At 38.0% G+C, this 27,555-nt stretch overlaps 1 protein-coding gene and 1 non-coding gene across 2 annotated transcripts in view; both read left to right on the top strand.

Annotated features, from left to right (window-relative positions):
- Window positions 1-24,907, top strand: part of HMCN1 (hemicentin 1) — a 534,342-nt gene extending 509,435 nt beyond the window's left edge. The window contains exons 105-107 of the mRNA XM_004275232.3: window positions 3,441-3,560; window positions 21,646-21,772; window positions 23,307-24,907. Of these exons, the coding sequence (XP_004275280.1) occupies window positions 3,441-3,560; window positions 21,646-21,772; window positions 23,307-23,673 (614 nt within the window). The 3' untranslated portion in view covers window positions 23,674-24,907. The remainder of the gene's footprint in view (window positions 1-3,440; window positions 3,561-21,645; window positions 21,773-23,306) is intronic.
- On the top strand, window positions 17,274-17,380 carry LOC117203473 (U6 spliceosomal RNA). Its single transcript, XR_004486242.1, has one exon. It is a non-coding gene; the product is annotated as a U6 spliceosomal RNA (small nuclear RNA).
- Window positions 24,908-27,555: the final 2,648 nt, after the last annotated feature.

Below are 27,555 nucleotides of genomic sequence, written 5' to 3'. Positions count from 1 at the left end.
ACCTAAAACTATTACCAGTTTTATCAAGTGATGTATTTACATGTGTACATTCTGATAATTTATTGTTTTGTTGGCAGTTTCTCTTTTTTGATCACCCCTGAAAGTGTTACTAAATTTAATGCTATATAGAAATAAAATTCAGTGGCATCCAGAATATGGTTCTTAAAAAAAGAATATGCATATTGCCACCATAATATAATACTATCAGATTATGGCTTTATCTGATGGATGCCAAAGCAGTGGGTTAAAAGTGAAACTCTCAGCTACTGTGTCGACTGCTTGTTCTGTCTGCAACCAGCACTGCCCTGACTGTTGTTACACACTCCCCATGGAACCTCTCAGTTCAATTATTTTGTATGTATGTAAGTCACTGAAAAGACAATGTAAGCCAGGACAAAACTAACTTGTTTCCATTGTTCTAACATATGTGCTTTCAGTATCTTTACCTAAACTCAAGTCTGTAATTTAATTTGTTTGCAAAAGTGAAGTGTAATTTCCAACTCAAGAATTGAGACCTTGTCTTCAGTTAAGTTGCAAACAATTCCATCTGTCATTCATTTAATTCAATTTTCTGTGAGTAGCCACAGTTTGCATGTCACTGAGCTATGCACAAGGGGAATTAGCAAACACAAATTAGCCCCACAGTTTGTTAGAAGAAATGAGAAAGCAAAGAAAGGGAGGAGGGAGGCAAGAGGGGAGGGAAGAAGGAAATTCTGTTTAAATTTGAAGACCTATGCTAACCTCACGTTCTTGAATTTTTCTTAAGCATTCCACACATTGCTTATTCTCTCCCAGATATGCTCTCTGTTAAACATTTTTTAGATATTTAAAAGAAATATCTTCTGACTTCAGTTTTTGTCATATCTTTTTCTACCCTTCTCCAAGCTCTGTTCCTGCATCGTTATCTTCTTAGACATGATTCCTTAGTCGCTCTTAGGCGGACTCAGCTTCTCACATTATCTCCACTCAGCTGGACCTTCAAACCCTCTGGATTCTTACTCTTTAACCTTTAGTCTCTAGGCCCAGATGTTCCCAGAACTTTTCTGTCTGGCTGTCTTGAAGTACCTAAAGCGTAATATGATGCACATGGAATCTCCTCCCTGTGACCAGCTTCCTAGAACTGTGGACAGTGCTAGTTTCTTTTATTCCTTGAACTTGAAACATTCATGGGTTCATTAACAACTCTCAACATTTTGCCCCATATGGTCAAACACTACTTAATTACTAAACCTGTGGACTCCACTGTCCTTGGGAGTATGTCAAACATTGCTCTCAGCCTGCTCCAAACTATTCTTATTGTTTTTTTTCCATTGGTAATTTTGGTAATTTTTCATGCCCATTTTTACCTCTGTTAGTGAAACTTTTCACTATTTTATTGACAGAATTAACATCTGACATTTTGTCTTTCAATGTTTCTTCTAAATGGTCATTCCCACTGAAGGGTTTTCATATCCTATTAACATTCCATTCTCTGCCTTCGTCTTAGACAACTCTTCTCTTCTACCTTTACTCCCCTGCTCCAAAAATCCTTGTTTATGCTCTGATAAATGAGTGAAACGGTATTTCCCATACCATATACCATCTAGTTGACTTCTAGATCATCTGAAGGTCCAAGCCATTTGAAGAAAGAGTCCCTGATTAATAACCAGTTCTCCATTTCTTTATCACAATCTGTGCCCTGTAGTTTCATCACAGTAGAGTCTTATGAATGTTTTATGTGCCTTTGTGTTTATATTACACTAATATGTTTATACGAATTACCTTCCCAAAACCATCTACTATGTGAGGCACCTACTATTTCAGAGTGAGGACCAATCTTGGAGAGTCTAAAGTAAATTTCTATAACTAGTCTATGACTGGATATTTAAGTTTTATTTGGGGGCAATAAATAGACTAAGACATTTAGAAATATTTCTTAAAATATGGTGAGTATTTTCTGGCGTTGGTACTAATAAAGAAATTTACACTAAGACTGCAGACAGCTTTGGAATTATGTAACAAGCAACCTGCAGTAAACACCAAATGCCTTTAATTAACCATCTAGGATAGACAGTTTACAAAGGATTCAGATTAACACCATGGAATTTTGTTAGACTTGGGCTAAGATTTAGCTTTTTAGGGAATTGATTCCAAAGCTTAATAGGGAAAACAAACGTTGCATTGCTTCTGAACACCAAAATCACACTTGGGGCCACTTTAAAATTCATACTCTGGAAAGTGTGATGTCTACTACTTGGAGTTCAATGTCATTTACATTTCTGTTGTTATCTTAGGTTAAAGCCGATTATAAAGGGAAAAAGTAAAAATATATCAGAAGTTCTGCAGTGAGTGCTTTGGTTAACCAAACTGGGGCAAAAACAATGACAAATATTTGATGAGCGTTTGTCATTAACAGATTTTGAGTCATTGCAATTATCATCTGAGCATATGCACAATGAACAGGTCCTTTTGCTGAGCCATCTCCAGGGTTTCACTTTGTCTTCCCTTTACTTCCAGCCCTCAGCACTCCTGCTTCCATTTCATACCACATTCTCTTCCTTCTAACACTGGTTGGCACATTTTAGTATTAGGCAAAACACAACTGAGACAAGAAATCTGAGGCCTCTCAAATCCCATCCCTGATTCTGAAAGCAAATATCAATTAATTTTTTTACTATCTATTCCCACTCTTTTTATTGCTGTTTTCTTGACTTTGTTTAGTAATAGCAGGTAGCTTAGCTCTTTATAATTTATAAAATGTTTTTCATATATTACATGTTTGAACCTTCCAACAAGCCTGTGAAGTAGGGAGATTGTATCAGTGACTCCTGTTGGCAGAAGAATCAACTGAGATCCTGAGAAGTTAAGTGGCTGGCCCAAAGTAACATAGCAACTATATGTATATCTAGTTGCCATTAGTACTTTACAGTTGTATGAAGTTGGATGAATATTCCTATCACAAAGATAAAACCGCCTCCACTTAATGATATCTGCATATGGGAAAGCTACAGACATGGCTGTTGGAGAGAGAGAGGCTGCTAAACTTTAAACAAAATAGAAACGAGTATTTTCCCAATTAATCTCAATAGAAACTTTATCTTTTAGGTAAATTCTACTGTGTTCTGTCAAGAGTTTAGTACCTTGGTGGTTTAGGATCCTGTACAGGTCTGTTTCATCTGTCATTCCAATATTAATTACTTAACTAATATTGCAATTGGCCAGTTTGGGGCTTCAGCTCCTATGTGCTTATACACAGAAGAGATGTTCATATTTTATAATACAGGACAGTTTATATTGTACTCCATTAAAAATATACTGATATGAAACAGCACTGAACGTTTTTAAGCACAAGTATAAAATCAAGTTTTCTGTTGTATGTCAACAACTTGTTTATAGTTGATTCTGCCACAGTTTCTGCCTTTGTTTCACATGGTTATACACACTGCTTTTTTTCTGCACAGATATTGATGAATGTGAAAATAGAGACACCTGCCAGCATGAGTGTAAAAATACCTTTGGGAGCTATCAGTGTATCTGCCCGCCTGGCTATCAACTCACGCTCAATGGAAAAACATGTCAAGGTGAGAAAACGTTGGGACATTTATTGCTACAACTTAACGTAAAATGAATATAGTGTGAGAAATGTCTTTTTTTTTGAATAATTTTTCTTCTAGTTGCTTCCTCTCCTCTCACATTCCCATGGGTCAGACTTAATCTATAATCCTTGCTTTTGCAAGCAGGAGAAAGCAATTAAGCAAAGGAAGAGTTGAGAAACACTTTTGGTATGGTCTTACCAGAAGGAGCAAGAATGCCTAAGCCACTTCATATCATATATATATATATATATATATATATATTTAAAACTAAATGGAAATAGACCTCTTCAAACATGTTTTCACAGTTCAGCTAAGAAGAAAGGAGAAATGAGAAGAGTGCTCAGTAAATGTACCTCAGTATTAGGCATTATTTTATACTTTGTCTTAGTGATCAGTGGGTAACTGATTAATCCACTCATTCTTTGAGTCAAATGATGAGTAACAATCATGTGACAGAGTTGCAGGATGCAGGAGGTTAAAACAGATGAATAATGTACACTCTCTTCCCTTTATGATCTTAGAGTCTAGTGGAGACTTATTATGCAAATAAGTGCATAATCAACATACAAGGCTGTAGGTGTTATAACTGTTTTAGATAATGTGTAGTGATGGTAGAAAGAAAATCAATCTCAATAGCAAAATTGTTAAACAAAAATGTGAAAGGAGCATTGTATATTGATGAGGTTTAGTATGTTGTAACGTGTCCTTGATCAAAAGAATATGAACTTGTATAAATCGTTAAAATCTTCTAAGAAACCACCTCAATTTCATGGACAAAATCTAAGAATATTATATAGGTCTTAATAAGCCTCTGAATTTTATTAGTTTCTGTCATGTATAAAAGACTTCCCTTCACAAAAGACTTGCTAGGATGCAGCTCATGGAAATGTGTTCCAGAAGCCAAGACCAGGATGCACAATGGCTTCACCCGAGTTACCATGAGCTTCCACACGCTTACTCAACCCATTCACCCATCACACTCCCTAAGAGTCCCCACTAATCCTGTGGGCTGGAGAAGGAAAATGAACTCAATAATAACCTTTACTCCCAGCCATCACTCAAACATTTATGAAGAACTTACCCTGTGAGGAACATCTTACTAAGTTTTGAAATACTGGAAGAACATACATACATTATAGTTTTATGTTTTTCCAAAACAACTGTTATCTCATTTTAATCAGCAGTATAGTTTTGTCAAGAACAATAATTTGTACCCATTCTACAGATGATAAAACTAATTCTCAGAGTGGTTATGTGAGTCTCAATGTCCTAGAACCATCAAGAGCAAGGGTAGGACTTGATCACAGATCTCACAATGTCAGAAATGGTCCTTTATCTCTCCTGTGATGCTGTGAACACCAGGGTCATTGTATTGTGGGAGCAGACAGAGGTTAGAGCACTTACGTTGTCCATATTTTATAACTTCTCCAGCTCTTCAACCCAAGAATCCTTCTGAAAAGGTGGCAGTGCACAACACTAACATTACACTCCCAACAGGTACACCAGGCACCAAGGAAGGAAGGGGGTAGATACTAAGCATTTGGAATAACCAGCCAGACTGAAAACTCCTTAGCCAGATTTATATATATATACATATAAATTTATTTATTTTATTTATTTATTTTTGGCTGCATTGGGTCTTCGTTGCTGCGCGCGGGCTTTCTCTAGTTGCAGCAGGTGGGGGCGACTCTTCATTGTGGTGCATGGGCTTCTCATTGCAGTGGCTTCTCTTCTTACGGAGCACGGGCTCTTGGCATGTGGGCTTCAGTAGTTGTGGCACACGGGCTCAGTAGTTGTGGCACACAGGCTTATTTGCTCCGTGGCATGTGGGATCTTCCCGGACTGGGGCTCGAACCCATGTCCCCTGCATTGGCAGGTGGATTCCTAACCACTGTGCCACGAGGGAAGCCCCTTTAGCCAGATTTTTAAGGGTTATATTATGTCATATTCTCATTAGAGGATTTTTTCTTCTGTTATTCCAGTTTGTTTTTTTTAGTTGCCCTTGTCACTCCTTCACTTCAAAACATTTTTCAGCTTTCACTTTTACTCCAGAGAGTGGAAAATAATGTGCACAAATCAGAAACAGGTATCATTTAAAATGTTTGCAATTTAAATGAGTTATATATTTTTGTGGTTTTAAAAAAAGACATGAGGGACTTCCCTGGTGGCACAGTGGTTAAGAATCCACCTGCCAATGCAGGGGATATGGGTTCGATCCCTGGTCCAGGAGGATCCCACATGCTGTGGAGCAACTAAGCCCGTGTGCCACAACTACTGAGCCTGCGCTCTACAGCCCGAGAGCCACAGCTGCTGAGGCCACGTGCCACACCTACTGAAGCCCGCGCGCCTAGAGCCCGTGCTCTGTGACAAGAGAAGCCACTGCAATGAGAAGCCCGTGCACCACAATGAAGAGTAGCCCCCACTCGCCGCAACTAGAGAAAGCCCGTGCGCAGCAACGAAGACCCAATGCAGCCAATAATTAATTAATTAATTAATTTTTTTTTAAGTTGTCTAAGAAAAGACATGAGAGACAACAATTATGACCTTTAAAGAAGTCTTTACTCTAAAGAATAACTTGGAGTCTTTATAGCTTTAGAAAGTGTTTGAGGCATTTATGAGGAACAAAATGCTACTTTTCATTCACAGATAAATTTTTGAATCTTTATACATTAGTGATAGAAACATCAGTAATAAAAGGGATATTAAAGTGAATTTGACACTGAATGAGGACAAAGACTAGTCTAAAGTGGAAGTCACCAGACTAAAAAATGAAAAACAAAAACATGACCAATTATAATTTGCCCCAGAAGCAGAGAGGAGAAACTAAAAAATCCGTATGCTAATTTTAAGCACCATTAATCTAATTCTAAAACTGTAAGAACACTACATGTTGGCATTGCATTCGAAATGAGTGTTCTAATCTATCCAAGTTTTTAAGAAGCAATTCATAATGTTTGTCAAGAATCTGAATTACTCTACACCCTCTATAAGACAAATGTTTCAAGTATGCTTATCCTAAACTACTTTTTTAATGTATCCAGAGCACTTGGTTAAATGCATTCATATGTTCTAAAGCTATTATTGTGAAAGTTTTTCAGCTCATCTTGTAGCAATAATATTTATGTTATGAAATCCCTATACTTTAATTTTTATCATAATAATTTTCTAATAATATTTTATAAAAACCAGACATCACCACACTGTCAGTCAACAGAAGACAGTCTGATTTCTCCATCTTTTCTAGCTTCTTTTTTTAAGACCAATGAGTAAAGTGAATGAACAGAGTGACTAGAGTGAATGCCTACAGGATACTTACTCCTGAGGAGATAGCAGTAGACAGAAGACAAAGGAGGGCTACCTTCCCCAAAGCTCAAATACTTTATGAAAGCTCTTTTATAGGAAGTGTACATTATTATGGAGCTAGAGACAAACACTGTGTATATTAGATTCTCATATCTCTGATAGATTTATTTGCAGCCAATGAAAATCTGTGATAAGGTAGCTGTTCTTATTATGCCTGGACGTGTGTCCAGATTCTGGCCTCCAATCACCATTTTCATGGACCCTAGCAGCCCACTGGCCTCCATGTTTCTGCATGAGTTCACTCTAAAAATTAAAGCTAAAATGAAATTTGGAGTATGGATGGGCAGGGAATTTTTTTTACGGAGAGAAAAGAAGATAAGATTAATTGAATTTCTTTCACATTTTCCTAAAGGGCTTTTCACTTCATTCTGAGACAATCTCATTTTGTCAAGGAGATGGAGCACTGCTGGCAGATAAAATCATAATTAGAAATTGGTTTACAGAGATAAAAGGCAAGATTTAACTGAAATAAAACATGTTTCACTCTGTTCCATTCCTGGAGGAAAACTAGTCCTAATATAAAACAAGTAATAGAAAGCACATTATGTCATTATCAGCACATCTAAGTAACTAAAAAGTCAAGTAAGTGATTTACTCCATATAATTCTAGCTTTAATATCTTTTGACTTTGTACAGACTACTGTTAAGTTTAAAGAAACTAGTTACATTGTATGTCATTTCCTTAAGAAATGGAAATATATTTGGAACCAAATCTAAAAATAATCATTTTTGACACAGAAATGCAAATGGCATTTCTGGACAAGATGGTGGAGTAGATGGATCTTGAGCTCACATCCTCTCAAAAGCACAACATTTATTCTTCACGATTTATATACTGTCTCTTGGAATATCTTCTCGCTTTTTTATAGTAATATTCCAAGTTATTTACGAGTTCACGAAAAACTTCACAAATTTAACCCAAGATCAATATAAATACCATCATGCAGATACCGAGTACTATGAAATGACATAATAGTTACACATACCCATTGGTTGTGGCACCAATTCCATGACTGAAGTACGTTTGACCTTTAGAACCTACCTCTCCAAAAAACTGATTTGGGTCCAATTATACATCAGAATCTATGTTTATTCAAATACTAAAGAAGAAAATGTTACAAGTGGCTCTGTGCAGCCCATTGACTTAAACTTTCTCTAAAATTAGTCTTCATATTTTTTGTTTACCTACTCCAAAAAGAAATTTGAAAACCTTCACTCATACTTGTAAAAATCAACCTCCAAAGTTTCTTACCATGTTTAAATAGTTACAGAGAATGTGAGTTCTGGCATTGTTGTTTGGTGTTTACATGCTTTCAATGTATTTTCATCAAAACTTTGGAACTGCACACTTAACTCAGTTACTGGAGGATGACCACCATATAATTTAAAAGTGTGTACTCATTGTAAAACCAACCAGACTGTCAGAAAAATGTCTAAAGTCATTTTTCTGTTCAAGTAAAAGTGTTAGTAGGTGTTCCTATGACAGCTAGCTCACTTCTGAAATCTAATTTAAAATGGAGAACTAAGACCATTGATTTGTAGCCATGATGAAATAAGGCCTGCCACTATCAATATATGCCACCAATTTTCTTACCCTTCCTATGTGCCTGGAAGCATTTTATACCCTATATCATAAAGAAATTTGCAATTAGTGGAAACATTTTTTTGTAAAGCAGAAGGATGTAAGAGGGAAGAGTTTGGGAAAGGAGAACTCCAGGCCATAGGAAATTCTCAAGCAGATTGATTTTAGGAAGGAGAACTTCGGAGGGAAAATCAAAATCTGAATGGAGAGCAGGACAAGATGGTGGAGTAGCTGGATCTTGAGCTCACATCCTCTCAAAAGCACAACAAAATCACAACTAACTGCTCAACAACCACTGATTTAAAAAAAGACTGGAACCTACCAAAAAAGATAGTCTACATCCAAAGACATTACAAGTAGAACTACCATACGACCCAGCAATCCCACTACTGGGCATATACCCTGAGAAAACCATAATTCAAAAAGAGTCATGTACCAAAATGTTCATTGCAGCTCTATTTACAATAGCCAGGACATGGAAGCAACCTAAGTGTCCATCAACAGATGAATGGATAAAGAAGATGTGGCACATATATACAATGGAATATTACTCAGCCATAAAAAGAAACAAAATTGAGTTATTTGTGGTGAGGTGGATGGACCTAGAGTCTGTCATACAGAGTGAAGTAAGTCAGAAAGAGAAAAACAAATACTGTATGCTAACACATATATATGGAATCTAAGAATAAAAAAAAGGTCATGAAGAACCTAGGGGTAAGACGGGAATAAAGACACAGACCTACTAGAGCATGGACTTGAGGATATGGGGAGGGGGAGGAGTAGGTTGTGACGAGGTGAGAGAGAGGCATGGACATATATACACTACCAAGCATAAAGTGGATAGCTAGTAGGAAGCAGCTGCGTAGCACAGGGAGATCAGTTAGGTGGTTTGTGACTGCCTAGAGGGGTGGGATAGGGAGGGTGGGAGGGAGGGAGATGCAGGAGGGAAGAGAAATGGGAACATGTGTATATGTATAACTGATTCACTTTGTTATAAGGCAGAAACTAACACACCATTGTAAAGCAATTATACTCCAATAAAGATGTCAAAAAAAAATAAAAGAAGAAACCCAACGAGATGGTACAAGGGGCTCACTCGCAATATAATCAAACCCTATGACCCCCAGGTGGGCAACCCACAAACTGGAGAACAGTTATATCACAGAAGTTCTCCCACAGGAGTGAGTTCTGAACCCCATGTCAGGCTCCCAGCCTGGGGTTCTGGCATTGGGGGAAGGAGCCCCCAGAGCACTTGATGTTGAAGGCCAGCAGGGCTTGAGTCCAGGAGCTCCACAGGAGTAGGGGAAACAGAGACCCACTCTTGGAGGGTGCATAGAAGGTCTTGTGTACACCATGACCCAGGGCAAAAGCAGTGACTTCATTAGGAGCCTGGGCCAGACCTACCTGCTGGTCCTGGAGGATTTCCTGAGGAGGTGGGGGGCAGCTGTGGCTCACTGTGGGGACAAGGACACCACTGGCAGAGGTACGGGAGATTATTTATTAGCATGAGCTCCCCTAGAGGCTGCCATCTTGGTACCATGATCTGGCCCCACCCAACAGCCTGTAGGCCCCAATGCTGGACACCTCAGGCCAAACAAGCAACAGGGCAGGAACACAGCCCCACACATCAGCAGACAGGCTGCATAAGGACTTCCTGAGCCCACAGCCACCTCTAGACATGCCCTTTGACATGGCCCTACCCACCACAGGGTCAAGACCCAGCTTCACCCACCAGAAGCAAGAAAACTACAGTCTGGCAGCCTGCAGAACTGAGTCCACAGACACAGATAAGAACCTACCCCAGGACTAGCTGGTCCCTGGCCCTTGGTGACAAGAAGGGAGTGTACTTCTGGGACACATAGGACATCCCCTACAGGGAGCCACTTCTCCAAGGTCAAGAAACATAACTAACCTTCCACATACATAAAAATACAAATAGAAATCTAGACAAAATGAGGGAGAGGGGAGTATGTTCCAGACCAAGGAACAAGATAAAACCCCAGAAGAACAACTAAGTGACGTGGAGAGAGACAATGTACCTGAGAAAGAGTTCAGAGTAATGATCATAAAGATGATCCAAGAACTCAGGAAAACAATGGATGCACAGAGCAAGAAGTTACAAAAAGTTTTTAACTAAGAGGTAGAAAATATAAAGAACAACCAAACAGTTGAATACAATAACTGAAGTGCAAAACACACTAGAAGGAATCAGTAGCAGAGTAAGTGAGGCAGAGAATGGATAAGTGAGCTGGAAGACAGAGTGGTGGAAATCACTGCCACATAACAGAATAAAGAAAAAAATGAAAAGAAATGAGGATAGTTTAGGAGACCTCTGGGACAACATCAAATGTACCAACATTCACATAATAGAGGTCCCAGAAGGAGGCGAGAGGGGGAAAGGGCCTGAGGAGATATAAAGAGATAACAGCCAAAAATTCCCTAACATGGAAAAGGAAGCAGTAACCCATGTCCAGGAAGTGGAGAGAGTACCATATAGGATCAACCAAAGGAGGAACATGCCAAGGCACATAGTAATCAAACTGACAAAGAGAAAATATTAAAAGCAACAAGGGAAAAGCAACAAATAACCTCATGGGGCTTCCCTTGTATGTTATCAGCTGATTTTTCAGCAGAAAATCTGGCCAGAGGAGAGTGGTACAATATAAATAAGGTGATGAAAGGGAAAACCCCACAACCTAGGATTCTCTACCCAGCAAGGCTCTCATTCAGATTTTGATGGAGAAATCAAAAGCTTTACAGACAAGCAAAAGCCAAAAGAATTCAGTACCACCAAACCAGCTTTACAACAAATGCTTAGGGAACGTCTATAGGTGAAAAAGAAAAGACCACAACTAGAAACAAGAAGATTACAAAATGGGAAAGCTCACTGGTAAAGGCAAACCTACAGTAAGGTAGGAAATCATCCATATTCAAATATGATATCTAACCCAGTAATCGTGAGAAGACAGTAAAAATGCAGGATACTTGAAGTGCACTTGAAATTAAGAGATCAGCAACTTAAAACAATCATGTATATATATAGACAGCTATATGAAAACCTAATGGCAAATGCAAACCAAAAATCTATAATAGATATACACACACACACACACACACACACACACACACACACAAAGTGGAATCCAAACACAATTCTAAAGATAGTCATCAAATCACAAGAGAAGAGAACAAAAGAGGAACGGAAGAAAAAACACCTATAAAAACAAATCCAAAAGGATTAACAAAATGGCAGTAAGAACATACCTATAAATAATTATCTTAAATGTAAATGGATTAAATGCTCTAACCAAAAGACATGTTTACAAACAGATAAATTGATAGAAAAACAAGACTGGTATATATATAGTCTACAAGAGACCACTTCAGATATAGGGACACATACAGACTGAAAGTGAGGGAATGGAAAAAGGTATTCCATGCAAATGGAAATCAAAAGAAAGCTGCAGTAGCAATACTCATATCAGACAAAAGAGACTTTAAAATAAAGACTGCTAAAAGAGACAAAGAAGAACACTACATAATGATCAAGGAATCAATCTAAGAAGAAGAGAACAATTGTAACTATATTGGGTTGGCCAAAAGTTCTTTCAGGTTTTTCCTTAAGATGTTACAGAAAAACCCAAACGAACTTATTGGCCAACCCAATATATGCACCCAACATAGGAGCACCATAATATGTGAGGCAATTATTAACGGACATAAAAGGAGAAATTTGACAGTAGCATAGTAATAGTGGGGGACTTTAACACCCCATTTATATCAATGGACAGATCATCCAGACAGAAAATCAGTAAGGAAACACAGCACTTAAGTGACACATTAGACCAGATGGACTTAATTGATGTTTATAGAGCATTCCATCCAAAAACAGCAGAATACACATTCAAGTTCAAATGGAACATACTCCAGGACTGATCACATTCTGGGCCACAAAGCAAGCTTCAGTAAATTTAAGAAAATTGAAATCATAATCAAGCATCTTCTCTGACCACAATGCTATGAGATTAGGAATCAACTACAAGAAAAAAACTGCAAAAAACACAAACACGTGGAGGCTAAACAGTATGCTACTAAACAAACAGATCACTGAAGAAAGCAGAGGAAATCAAAAAATACCTAGAGACAAATGAAAACAAAAACATGACGATCCAAAACCTATGGGACACAGAAAAAGCAGTTCTAAGAGAGAAGTTTATAGCTGTACAAGCTTACCTCAGGAAACAAGAAAAGTCTCAAACAACCTAACCTTACACCTAAAGCAATTACAGAAAGAAGAATAAATAAAACCCAAAGTTAGTAGAAGTAAAGAAATCATAAAGATCAGAGTAGAAATAAATGAAATAGAGATGAAGAGAAAACAGTAGAAAATATCAGTAAAACTGAAATCTGGTTCTTTAAAAAAGAATGAACCTATGTATATATATAACTGAATTACTGTGCTATACACCTGAAACTAACATAACATTGTAAATCAATTATACTCCAATAAAATTTTTTTAAATAAAATAAAGTCAGAGTATTAAAGTGAAAATAAAAGCCAGTTCTTTGAAAAGATAAACAAAATTGATAAACCTTCAGACTCATCAAGAAAAAAAGTGAGAGGCCCAAATCAATAAAATCAGAAACGAACAAGGAGGTGTTACAACTGAAACTACAGAAATACAAAGGACCATACTAAAAGCAACTATATGCCAATAACATGGACAGCCTAGAAAAAAATGGACAAATTCTTAGGAAGGTACAATCTCCCAAGACTGAATCAGGAAGAAATAGGAAATATGAACAGAATAATCACAAGTACTGAAAGTGAAACTGATTAAAATATTTCAAACAAACAAAAGCCCAGGACCAGATGGCCTCACAGGCAAGTTCTATCAAACATTTAGAAAAGAGTTAACACCTATCCTTCTGAAGCTGTTCCAAAAACTTGCAGAGGAAGGAACACTTCCAAACTCATTCAATGAGGCCACCATCACTCTGATACCAAAGCCAGGCAAAGATACCACAAAAAAAGAAAAAACACAGGCCAATATCACTGATGAACATAGGTGCAAAACTCCTCAAAATACTAGCAAACTAAATCCAACAATACATTAAAAGTATCATACACCATGATCAAGTGGGATTTACCCCAGGGATGCAAGGATTTTTCAATATCCACAAATCAATCAGTGTGATATACCACAGTAACAAATTGAAGAATAAAAACCATATGATCATCTCAATAGATGCAGAAAAAGCTTTTGATAAAATTCAACATCCATTTATGATAAAAAAAAAAAAACCCTCTCCAGACAGTGGGCATAGAGGGAACCTACCTCAACATCATAAAGGCCATATATAACAAACCCACAGCTAAAATTATATTCAATGGCGAAAAGCTGAAAGCATTTCCTCTAAGATCAGGAACAAGACAAGGATATCCACACTCCACTTTTATTCAACATTATTTTGGAAGTCCTAGCTATGGCATTCAGAGAAGAAAAAGAAATAAAAGGAAGCCAGATTGGCAAAGAAGAAGTAAAACTGTCACTATTTGCAGATGACATGATACTATACATAGAAAATCCTAAAGATGCAATGAAAAACTACTAGACCTTAATAAATTCAGTAAAGTTGCTGGATACAAAATACACTGAAATCTTTTGCATTTCTATACCCTAACAATGAAAGATCAGAAAGAGAAATTAAGGAAACAATCCCATTTACCATTGCATCAAAAAGAATGAAATACCTAGGAATAAACCTACCTAAGGAAAAAAAAAAAACACAAAACTTACCTAAGGAGAAAAAAGACCTATACTCTGAAAATTATAAGATGCTGATGAAAGAAATCAAAGATAACAAACAGATGGAAAGATATACCATGTTCTTGGATTGGAACAATCAATACTGTCAACATGACTATACTACCCGAGGCAAACTGCAGATTTAATGCAGTCCCTATCAAATTACCAATGGCATTTTTCACAGAACCAGAACAAATAATTCTAAAATTTGTATGGAAACACAAAAGACCCCAAATAGCCAAAGCAATCTTGAGACAGAAGAAAAGCTAGAGGAATCAGCCTCCCCTACTTCAGACTATACTACGAAGCTACAGTAATCAAAACAGTATGGTACTGGCACAAAAACAAACATAGATCAATGGAACAGGATAGAAAGCCAGGAAATAAACCCACACACCTATGGTAAAGTAATCTACAACAAAGGAGGCAAGACTATGCAATAGAGAAAAGACAGCCTGTTCAGTAAGTAATGCTGGGAAAGGACAGCTACGTGTAAGAGAATGAAATTAGAACATTCTCTAACACCATGCACAAAAATAAACTCAGAATGGGTTAAAGACCTAAATGTAAAGCCAGATACTATAAAACTCCTAAAGGAAAACATAGGCAGGATACTCTTTGACATACATCATAGCAATATCTTTTTGAATCTGTCTCCTGAGTAATGGAAATAAAAATAAAATAGGAACAAATGGGACCTCATGAAACTTAAAAGCTTTTGCAGAGCAAAGGAAACCATAAACAAAATGAAAAGACAACCTACAAAATGGGAGAAAATATTTGTGAATGCTGCTGACAGGGATTAATCTCCAAAACATACAAACAGCTCATGACCAAAAGAAAACAACCCAATCAATAAATGGGCAGAAGCTCTAAATAGACACTTTTCCAAAGAAGACATACAGATGGGCAAAAGGCACATGAAAAGATGCTCATGCCTAATGGTTAGAGAAATGCAAATCAAAACTACAATGAGGTATCATCTCACACTGATCAGAATGGACCTCATCAAAAAGTCTCAAAATAATAAATGCTGGAGAGGGTATGGATAAAACAGAACCCTTCTACACTGTTGGTTGGAATGTAATTTGATACAGCCATTATGGAGAACAGCACAGAGGTACCTTAAGAAGCTAAAAGTAGAGCTACCATATGATCCTGCTACTTTACTCCTGGGCATATATCCAGAGGAAACCATAATTTGAAAATATACATGCACCCCAATGTTCACTGCAGCACTATTTACAATAGCCAAGGCATGGAAGCAATCTAAATGTCCATCGTCAGAGGAATGAATAAGGACAATGTGGTATATATATACAATGGAATGTTAGCCATAAAAAGAATGAACTGATGCCATTTGCAGCAACATAGATGGACCTAGAGATTTTCATACTAAATGAAGTCAGAGAATGACAAATATCATATGATATCATTTACATGTGGAATCTTAAAAAAAAATTGAAGTATACAAAACAGAAATAGACTAATAGACACAGAAAAAAAACTTATGGTTACCAAAGGGGAAAAGGGGGGAGGGCTAAATTAGGAGTTTGGGATTAACATATACACACTACTATATATAAAATAGATAACCAACAAGGAACTACTGTATAGCACAGGGAATTATACTCAGTATTTTGTAATAACCTATAAGGGAGAAGAATCTGAAAAAGAATATATATACATATATATGTATAATTGAATCACTTTGCTGTACATCTGAAACTAACACAACATTGTAAATCAACTGTACTTTACTAAAAATTTTTTTTTAAATCTGAATGGAAATTGATTCCCGAAATATTTGCCTGCTCTCATACTGCTGGGAATTTTCATGCACTACCAGGGGAATACACATAGCACAGTTTGAAACTATTGCTCTAAAATACGATTCTTAACTTTGGGGTCTTAATCCTTTAAATTGTGTTGAACTCTATGACTGATAAATTTTCTGGAAGGAGGGTCCAATCTTAGCCTTGCTTTATCTCTCTTGCTTACTCATGCATGTGTACCTACACACTCACGCACAGAAACGTTTTCATTCACAGATCTCCTGATGCTCAAATATGGACCTCAAGTTAAGAATCATGGCTTAAAAACACTCATTTTTAGAAAGCTCAAAAATAAGTTTCTTTTAGCTTCATCTTGATGCTTCTTAATTTTGGTGATTTAAGAGTGTTTTTATTTAACAACTTTGTATAGAAAACAAAATAAAGAGCATTTCATTTGCATGTCCCCCCAATATCCTAGGAGAGATACTTTAGGGAGAGCATCCCACCTGAAACAACTGAGGCTGGCTCCTACACAGTTCAGATTTGATCAAACTTGATTATGGTTCTTGATCCTGTTTTTTTTTTCTTTATTCGATTTCTCTCCACAAGATCTGAATGAACTGTACAGTCTCCCCTAAATTTATAACTTATTTAATTTCCACTACACTACTTCCCACTCAACAATTTGAACTTACAAAAGAAAATACTAGGGGAGGATCAAGGATCACTCATGTTTTGTTTTGTTTTGTTTTGTTGCGGTACGCGAGGCTCTCACTGTTGTGGCCTCTCCCATTGCGGAGCACAGGCTCCGGACACGCAGGCCCAGCGGCTATGGCTCACGGGCCCAGCCACTCCGCTGCATGTGGGATCCTCCCGGACCGGGGCACGAACCCGCGTCCCCTGCATCGGCAGGTGGACTCTCAACCACTGCACCACCAGGGAAGCCCGATCACTCACGTTTTAAAGAGATTCTTCACTTTACAGAAAGATTCACAAGTGCCCTTTAAATTTTTAGCTTGTTTTTAGTGAACTTAAAGTATTATTAGCTTTACAAAACTCAAATGCATTCTGTTTCTAAATATAAAGAACAGGTTTCTTAGTAGCTTCCCTTCTACTTTTATAGCTCTTATTTTTCAATGTCTTTCACATATGTTTAAAAATAAATAGAGTGCTCACTTCGGCAGCACATATACTAAAATTGGAACAATACAGAGAAGATTAGCATGGCTGCTGCACAAAGACGACACACAAATTCGTGAAGTGTTCCATATTTTTCTGTCTACAAGAGACCAACTTCAGACCTAGAGACACATACAGACTAAAAGTAAGGGGATGGAAAAAGATATTTCATGCAAATGGAAACCAAAAGAAAGCTGGAGTAGCAATTCTCATAGCAGACAAAATAGACTTTAAAATAAAGACTATTAGAAGAGACAAGGACACTACATAATGATCAAGGGATCATTGATATAAAAAGATATAACAATTGTAAATATTTATGCACCCAACATAGGAGCACCTCAATACATAAGGCAAATACTAACAGCCATAAAAGGGGAAATGGACAGTAACACATTCAGAGTAGGGGACTTTAACACCCCACTTTCACAAATGGACAGATCATCCAAAATGAAACTAAATAAGGAAACACAAGCTTTAAATGATACATTAAACAAGATGGACTTAATTGACATTTATAAGACATTCCATCCAAAAACAACAGAATACACATTTTTCTCAAGTGCTCATGGAACATTCTCCAGGATAGATCATATCTTGGGTCACAAATCAAGCCTTGGTAAATTTAAGAAAATTGAAATTATCTCAAGTATCTTTTCCGACCACAACGCTATGAGACTAGATATCAATTACAGGAAAAGATCTGTAAAAAATACAAACACATGGAGGCTAAACAATACACTACTTAATAACGAAGTGATCACTGAAGAAATCAAAGAGAAAATAAAAAAATACCTAGAAACAAATGACAATGGAGACACAACGACCCAAAATCTATGGGATGCAGCAAAAGCAGTTCTAAGAGGGAACTTTATAGCAATACAATCCTACCTTAAGAAACAGGAAACATCTCGAATAAACAACCTAACCTTGCACCTAAAGCAATTAGAGAAAGAAGAACAAAAAAACCCAAAGTTAGCAGAAGGAAAGAAATCATAAAAATCAGATCAGAAATAAATGAAAAAGAAATGAAGGAAACAATAGCAAAGATCAATAAAACTAAAAGCTGGTTCTTTGAGAAGATAAAACAAAATTGATAAACCATTAGCCAGACTCAAGAAAAAAAGGAAGAAGACTCAAATCAATAGAATTAGAAATGAAAAAGGAGAAGTAACAACTGACACTGCAGAAATACAAAAGATCATGAGGGATTACTACAAGCAACTCTATGCCAATAAAATAGACAACCTGGAAGAAATGGACAAATTCTTAGAAAGGCACAACCTGCCAACAGTGAACCAGGTAGAAACAGAAAATATGAACAACCAATCACAAGCACTGAAATTGAAACTGTGATTAAAAATCTTCCAGCAAACCAAAGCCCAGGACCAGATAACTTCACAGGTGAATTCTATCAAACATTTAGGGAAGAGCTAACACTGATCCTTCTCAGACTCTTCCAAAATATAGCAGAGGGAGGAACACACCCAAACTCATTCTACGAGGCAACTATCACCTTGATACCAAAACCAGACAATGATGTCACAAAGAAAGAAAACTACAGGCCAATATCATTGATGAACATAGATGCAAAAATCCTCAACAAAATACTAGCAAACAGAATCCAACAGCACATTAAACAGATCATACACCATGATCAAGTGGGGTTTATTCCAGGAATGCAAGGATTCTTCAATATACACAAATCAATCAACGTGATACACTATATTAAACTGAAGAAGAAAAACCATATGATCATCTCAATAGATGCAGAGAAAGCTTTTGACAAAATTCAACACCCATTTATGATAAAAACCTTGCAGAAAGTAGGCATAGAGGGAACTTTCCTCAACATAATAAAGGCCATATATGACAATCCCACAGCCAACATCGTCCTCAATGGTGAAAACTGAAACCATTTCCACTAAGATCAGGAACAAGACAAGGTTGCCCACTCTCACCACTCTTATTCAACATAGATTTGGAAGTTTTAGCCACAGCAAGCAGAGAAGAAAAGGAAATAAAAGGAATCCAAATTGGGAAAGAAGAAGTAAAGCTGTCACTGTTTGCAGGTGACATGATACTATACATAGAGAATCCTAAACATGCTACCAGAAAACTACTAGAGCTAATCAATGAATTTGGTAAAGCAGCAGGATACAAAATTAATGCACAGAAATCTCTGGCATTCCTATACACTAATGATGAAAAATCTGAAAGTGGAATCAAGAAAACACTTCCATTTACCATTGCAACAAAAAGAATAAAATATCTAGGAATAAACCTACCTAAGGAAACAAAAAACCTGTATGCTGAAAATTATAAGACACTGATGAAAGAAATTAAAGCTGATACAAATAGATGGATGTTCCATGTTCTCGGATTGGAAGAATCAACACTGTGAAAATGACTGTACCACCCAAAGGAATCTACAGATTCAGTGCAATCCCTATCAAACTACCACTGGCATTTTTCACAGAACTAGAACAAAAGATTTCACAATTTGTATGGAAACACAAAAGACCCCGAATAGCCAAAGCAATCCTGAGAACGAAAAACGAATCTGGAGGAATCAGGCTCCCTGACTTCAGACTATACTACAAAGCTACAGTAATCAAGACAGTATGGTACTGGCACAAAAACAGAAAGATAGATCAATGGAACAGGATAGAAAGCCCAGAGATAAATCCACGCACATATGGTCACCTTATCTTTGATAAAGGAGGCAGGAATGTACAGTGGAGAAGGGACAGCCTCTTCAATAAGTGGTGCTGGGCAAACTGGACAGTACATGTAAAAGTATGAGATTAGATCATTCCCTAACACCATACACAAAAATAAGCTCAAAATGGATTAAAGACCTAAATGTAAGGCCAGAAACTATCAAACTCTTAAAGGAAAACATAGGCAGGACACTCTATGACATAAATCACAGCAAGATCCTTTTTGACCCACATCCTAGAGAAATGGAAATAAAAACAAAAATAAACAAATGGGACCTAATGAAACTTCAAAGCTTTTGCACAGTAAAGGAAACCATAAACAAGACCAAAAGACAACCCTCAGAATGGGAGAAAATATTTGCAAATGAAGCAACTGACAAAGGATTAATTTGCAAAATTTACAAGCAGCTCATGCAGCTCAATAACAAAAAAACAAACAACCCAATCCAAAAATGGGCAGAAGACCTAAATAGACATTTCTCCAAAGAAGATATACAGAGTGTCAACAAACACATGAAAGAATGCTCAACATCATTAATCATTAGAGAAATGCAAATCAAAACTACAATGAGATATCATCTCACACCAGTCAGAATGGTCATCATCAAAAAATCTAGAAACAATAAATGCTGGAGAGGGTGTGGAGAAAAGGGAGCCCTCTTGCACTGCTGGTGGGAATGTAAATTGATACAGCCACTGTGGAGAACACTGTGGAGGTTCCTTAAAAACTACAAATAGAACTTCCATATGACCCAGCAATCCCACTACTGGGCATATACCCTGAGAAAACCATAATTCAAAGAGTCATGTAACAAAATATTCATTGCAGCTCTATTTACAATAGCCCAGAGATGGAAACAACGTAAGTGTCCATCATCGGATGAATGGATAAAGAAGATGTGGCACATATATACAATGGAATATTACTCAGCCATAAAAAGAAATGAAATTGAGCTATTTGTAATGAGGTGGATAGACCTAGAGTCTGTCATACAGAGTGAAGTAAGTCAGAAAGAGAGAGACAAATACCATATGCTAACACATATATATGGAATTTAAGAAAAAAAATGTCATGAAGAACCTAGGGGTAAGACAGGAATACAGACACAGACCTACTAGAGAATGGACTTGAGGATATGGGGAGTGGGAAGGGTAAGCTGTGACAAAGCGAGAGAGAGACATGGACATATATACACTACCAAACGTAAGGTAGATAGCTAGTGAGAAGCAGCCGCATAGCACAGGGAGATCAGCTCGGTTCTTTGTGACCGCCTGGAGGGGTGGGTTAGGGAGGGTCAGAGGGAGGGAGACGCAAGAGGGAAGAGATATGGGAACATATGTCTATATATAACTGATTCATTTTGTCTTAAAGCAGAAACTAACACACCATTGTAAAGCAATTATATTCCAATAAAGATGTTAACAGAAAAAAAAGAACTTAGAGGAGTCTGGGAAATAGCACACCAGGAATCAGGATCCCCACTTGGTGGGTGAAGAAGCTTAAGTGCAGCTACCAAGTTCATTCATGGCGAGGAGAAAGCTAGCGCTCAACGTTCCAGTCCAGTATCCACAATGCCTGCCCTGATGGTGTGTTCTGACCCGAGTTGCTGATGGTGCATGTTCCTTGTGCTATTGTAGATGTTGATGAGTGTCTGGAGCAGAATGTGCACTGTGGGCCAAATCGCATGTGCTTCAATATGAGAGGAAGTTACCAGTGCATCCAGACGCCCTGTCCACCCGACTACCAACGGGATCCTGTGTCAGGGTATGTCTTGCCTTCTCTTCCCAGACATGCTTTTGAAAATCCTTCTTCCTCTCTCTCCTTGACCAACAACCCCTGTCTGCAGTCATGTTTCACTCACAGGAAGTCAATAGCCCCCCAGGGATAGAGAGTTACGATGTGTTCCTTCTTCAGTGAACTGGCAAAAAATGAGCTCATCCTGCAGCAGCCACTGCAGCTGAAACCATCACTTTGAGCGGCAGGGTTTCTTGGAGCAAGTCTCCCCAGCATGTAATCCACCGGACAACATCTAGAATTCTGCCTCAGCAGGAAGCATTTTATAGGGTGATAGAGCCTGCTTTTCTTTGAAATTGTCTCATTTCCGTTGGTGTTGCCTCAGGGTTTTCAGGGCTCTCAGCCGTTAGAGCGCTCCAAGAAGTATCATGGCTGTTATGGGGATGAGTCAACATGACTCCATGAGAGCGTGGAGGAGAGCAGAGATGAGTCAGTGGTCTGTCCATTCACATCTCATCTTGCTTACGTATCCTGCTGTCTGAAACGCTGTCTTTTCTGGGTTCTGAATAAACCACTCTTCTATTTTCTCCCTCCCCTTACAGAAATGTTGTATTCTGTTTAGGTACCAAATTAGTGGGGTGCTTGGAAAATGAGATAATAGCCATAATGAATAGGACCCACTAATAAGGTGGTTCTGAAACCAAATGCTGGTTGGATCTCACACTTTGTTTTCCTCTCAGCGGTGACTACCATGTTACTGTAACATGGTCAAGTGTGGACTGGCCAGGATCCATCAAAAACCTATTTGTAATCTGTCTGAGGGTAATAGGAAGGAAAGGGAAAAAATTAAAAGTGCAGACTTAGGATACTTTTAAAAATACTATGACTGAAGAATCCCTATCTTCAGAACATGGTCCTTTGTACTTTTTTTTTTTTAGTTTTACTCTTTATTACCAGTGATTTCTGGCAGACAATTTAAAAGTCATGATGACTCAAAAACAACCACTGTGGGCCCTGGAAAAAGAAAGTGTAGTATTTTTAATCTAAAATCATGTGGAAGGCAAATACAGAAGGAAGTTTTTTTTCAGGAGTCCTAATTGACCTTTCATTATTTTTAGAAAAGTAAACCAAATATCAATATATTCTATTTCCGCTTTCAAATAGTCTTAGGATAGATGTTAAAATTTTTAAATCATTTACATTCCTCTCTTTAAGAAGTCCTTGTTTCCAATATATGTGCAGATGCTTCTCTTTCCAAAACTGACTTTTCATTTTAAAGGCAATCTTGTGGTACTCATACTTTTTTCAATGGTTCAAAAGCTTCTGATTTTAATAGAGCTGAGAGAGAGATACATGACTCTAGACCAGCACACTCTAATCACCATCTGGCATCTGGTTTCCGTTAATGACACAGAACGTGGGGTGAGCCTTAGTGCTTTGCAGTCAGACTGTCTCCTGCCTTTAATGGCCAAAAGTTGTCATGGATCACGATCACCTGCATCATGCTTTCTCCTGCTTCCAAGCCAAGATAACTGTATACATTTCATGTGTTTGTTGTCCTTAGGTTCTGCCTCAAGAACTGTCCACCCAATGATTTGGAATGTGCCTTGAGCCCGTATGCCTTGGAATACAAACTTGTCTCCCTCCCATTTGGAATAGACGCCAATCAGGATTTGATCCGGCTGGTTGCATACACACAGGATGGAGTGATGCATCCCAGGACAACTTTCCTCATGATAGATGAGGAACAGACTGTTCCTTTTGCCTTAAGGGATGAAAACCTTAAAGGAGTGGTGTACACAACACGACCTCTACGAGAACCAGAGACCTACCGCATGAGGGTTCAAGCCTTATCCTACAGTGCCAACGGGACCATTGACTATCAGACCACATTCATAGTTTATATAGCTGTGTCTGCCTATCCGTACTAAGCAGCTCTCCAAAGCCTAATCCACATAATTAAACTGCATATATCATGGGAATCAAGTTCTCTTCCAGATTACTGTCTCCTGAGCAGTTGCAATCTTGGCAACTTGAAAATGGTGCTATGCTTTTTTGTGTGCCTTCCTTGGTACTGCTGAGGTATTTTCATGATCCCACCATGGTCATATCTTTTGGTAAGGTCTAGAAAAGTCCCTTAGTATTTTCTTTATTTATTACACTGGAGCAGTTACTTCGCAAAGATTATCCTGAACATCTAACAGGACCCATCAGTGGTGTGTTATAGTAACATAGTAGCTAAGATAATTTCCTGTAAAAAAAAAAGAAAAAAAAAAGCCAAGTGGATTTGAGCATTTAACCATTTTTAGAATAATAAAACTGGTTGCTATGTGTTTTGATCAAAGCTTACCGAGTAACTTATGAAGATGCTTTTTTTATGTATTAATACTTTATAATACGACTTACATACTTATGTTCACTTAGGAAAGAAAGAAATACCACTCATTGTAGAAATATAGTACAGCTTCTAGAAAGTTTTGATACCAAATGATGCTCACCTTGACTGAACATCCAAAATAAGATTATTTTCAGTGACTTTGTGGAACCAGCTGAACCAGTTAGGATAATAGGAAAAAAATATTTTTGTCCTCAGTGATTATTTATGGCATGGATCTTTGCTCTAACATTTTTGACATGGACTTCCATTCAGTTAGTGCCATAACTTTTTTTTTTTAAGTCTTTATTGAATTTGTTACAATACTGCTTCTGTTTTATGTCTTGGTTTTTGGCCATGAGACATGTGGGATCTTAGCTCCCCAACCAGGGATTGAACCCACACCCCCTGCATTGGAAGGCAAAGTCCTAACCACTGGACTGCCAGGGAAGTCCCATCTCCATAACTTTTACGTTCTAGACTTTTTAAATTTTCCTGTCAATTGGAAACAATTTTTTTTAAATACAGGTGGGACAGTTTTGTTTTTCTTGAAAATCTTGTATGTTCAAATTAGCATAAACGTTAAACATCAACACACTGTAAATGGTGGTAACAGACTCTGGAAGCAATTACCAGGATGTATTCTATTTTTATGAAGTGTACATATATTTCCTTCGTGTGTATTTTCTATATAATATCTTGATGGACTCTTTTATAAAGTTATTTTATAAAAAAATAACATTGTTACAGTAAAACCTGCCTAAATAAAATTTTCACATCCTTTTTCTTAACGTTTTTGAAAACCTAAAATGTTTCCTTATAGCTAAAGTATTAAAGTTTATAGACGCACATACATATATGTGTATGTCATACACATCATAATTTAATCATCACAGCTCTTGAGATAGTATTATTCACATTTTATATGTCAAGGTCCTAGGATTCAGATAACTTATGTAGCTTCCTTAAGACAACACAGCTAATTAGTCACAAAAATGTCATACCTTCTACCTCCCATGACTCCACATTAAAGAGTATCTCCATTTCATGACAGTTTTCTCACCTAGGTAACAGTTTTGTATCACACGATGTGACTTCATCTACCTGTGATAGGTAATAAGCTAGCAAAGGTCTGATCATGGCCTGTGATTGAAGAATGTTTACCTAGCTCACATTATTCAAAGAAACCTGGAAAAATCATCTAGTCCACAGCCAGGCAGTCAGGAGGGTGATTATCTAAATCAATGTTTGCCAAAGAATATTCTACAGAACAATAGCCCAGGTAAGGTACTTTGAGTCAACTGAGTTCCAATATCAAGAAGTTTGTGAAACACTATATATCATGTCCTCCTATTAAATATTTACTATGAGTACTGATACTTAAATAATCTTAGAAATTCAGTAGTAAACAAATTTAAATTGTTCAAGTCCACAATTACCAAAATATTTAATCACAAACATTTGCCCCCAATATATTGTAATATATCACTGAACATTTGGAGAATGCTGGTTTAATATAATCAAGATATCTGCTCAACTTCTTAGTCCCTAGAAAGGATACTTTACAGCCTACTTTGGTAAACAATTCCAGCACATGACTTTGACCATTGAGCTTCTTCTTAATTGAACCACACTGACTTTAACACCCCACTTACGTCAATGGAGAGATCATCCAGACAGAAGATCAATAAGGAAACACAGGCCTTAAATGATACATTAGATCAGATGGACTTGATATTTATAGAGCATCCATGGAAAAGCAGAATACACATTTTTTTCAAGTGCACATGGAACATTCCCCAGGATAGATCACATGCTAGGCCAGAAAGCAAACCTCCGTAAAGTTAAGAAAATTGATATCTTATCAAGCATCTTTTCCGACCACAACGCTATTAGACATCAACTACAGTAAGTCCCCTACATGCAAATGAGTTCCATTCCAAAACCGTGTCCGCAAGTCCAATTTGTTCGTAAGTCCAACAAAGATAGCCTAGGTACCCAACTAACACAATCAGCTATATAGTAATGTACTGTAACAGGTTTATAATACTTTTCTTACAAATAATACATAAAAAAACACAAAAAACAAAACACTTTTAATCTTCCAGTACCTTTAAAACTACAGTAATACAACAGATGGCATACAGGGGCCAGCATCGAGTGAACAGGCAAGAAGAGTTACTGACTGGAGGCAGGAGAGGAGGTGGGAAATGGTAGAGCTGAAGGATCACCAGCAATAGATGGAGAGCAAGAGCAAGCTGCAATTTCACTCAAGCCTGACATCGATGGTACAGGTTTTGGTTCCTTGCTGGATTCAATTTACCCTCTTGAAAAAAACCATCCAGTGATGTCTGGGTAGTAGCTCTTTTTTTCTCATCACAGATGACATGGTAGCCCTGGTTTGCATTCTGGATGGCTGCTGCAACCTTCATGTATTATTCTACATCCGGGTCCTGTGCCTCAAAAACTAACAGTGCCTCCTCAAATAAAGAAAACTCCCTTGCCATTTTCTGCATCGTGAATCTCTTCAGTTACTTCTTTCTCTTGTCTCTCTTCATCCTTTCTCCAGGCTTCCAATTCCTGGCACTTCTTAGCAGGACCAGCTACATCACCACTGCTTTTACGCTTGCTTCTGGACATCCCGGGCTTGAAATAAAGATACTGTGCTACTGTACTCTATACAGCACTGTACAGTAAAGTACACAAAACTACAACCACTTGTAGAGGAAGCATGCACATGACAATGTACACAAGACGTGAACTAACTTACATGACTGGACATACAAATGCACGTTCACATCTTTGAAAGTTCACAACTTAGGCTTCCGGAAGATGGCAGAAGAGTAAGATGCAGAGATCACCTTCCTCCCCACAGATACACCAGAAATACATCTACACGTGGAACAACTCCTACAGAATACCTACTGAACGCTGGCAGAAGAACTCAGACCTCCCAAAACGTAAGAAACTCCCCACATACATGGGTAGGGCAAAAGAAAAAAGAATAAACAGAGACAAAAGGACAGGGAGGACCTGCACCAGTGGGAGGGAGCTGTGAAGGAGGAAAGGTTTCCACACACTAGGAAGCCCCTTCGCAGGCGGAGACTGCGGGTGGCAGAGGGGGAAAGCTTCGGAGCTGCGGAGGAAAGCAAGAAACAGGGGTGCGGAGGGCAAAGCAGAGAGATTCCCGCACACAAGATCAGGGCCGACCGGCACTCACCAGTCCGAGAGGCTTGTCTGCTCACCCGCTGGGGTGGGCGGGGCTGGGAGCTGAGGCTGGGGCTTCAGTCGGAGAGCAGGGAGAGGACTGGGGTTGGCGGGGTAAACACAGCCTGGAGGGGGCTAGTGCACCACAGCTAATCGGGAGGGAGTCTGGGGAAAAGTCTGGACCTGCCGAAGAGGCAAGAGACTTTTTCTTCCCTCTTTGTTTCCTGGTGCG

The sequence above is a fragment of the Orcinus orca genome, chromosome 1 (assembly GCF_937001465.1).
Source record: "Orcinus orca chromosome 1, mOrcOrc1.1, whole genome shotgun sequence".
NCBI lineage: Eukaryota > Metazoa > Chordata > Mammalia > Artiodactyla > Delphinidae > Orcinus > Orcinus orca.
This window is presented reverse-complemented; position numbering and strand designations above follow the sequence as displayed.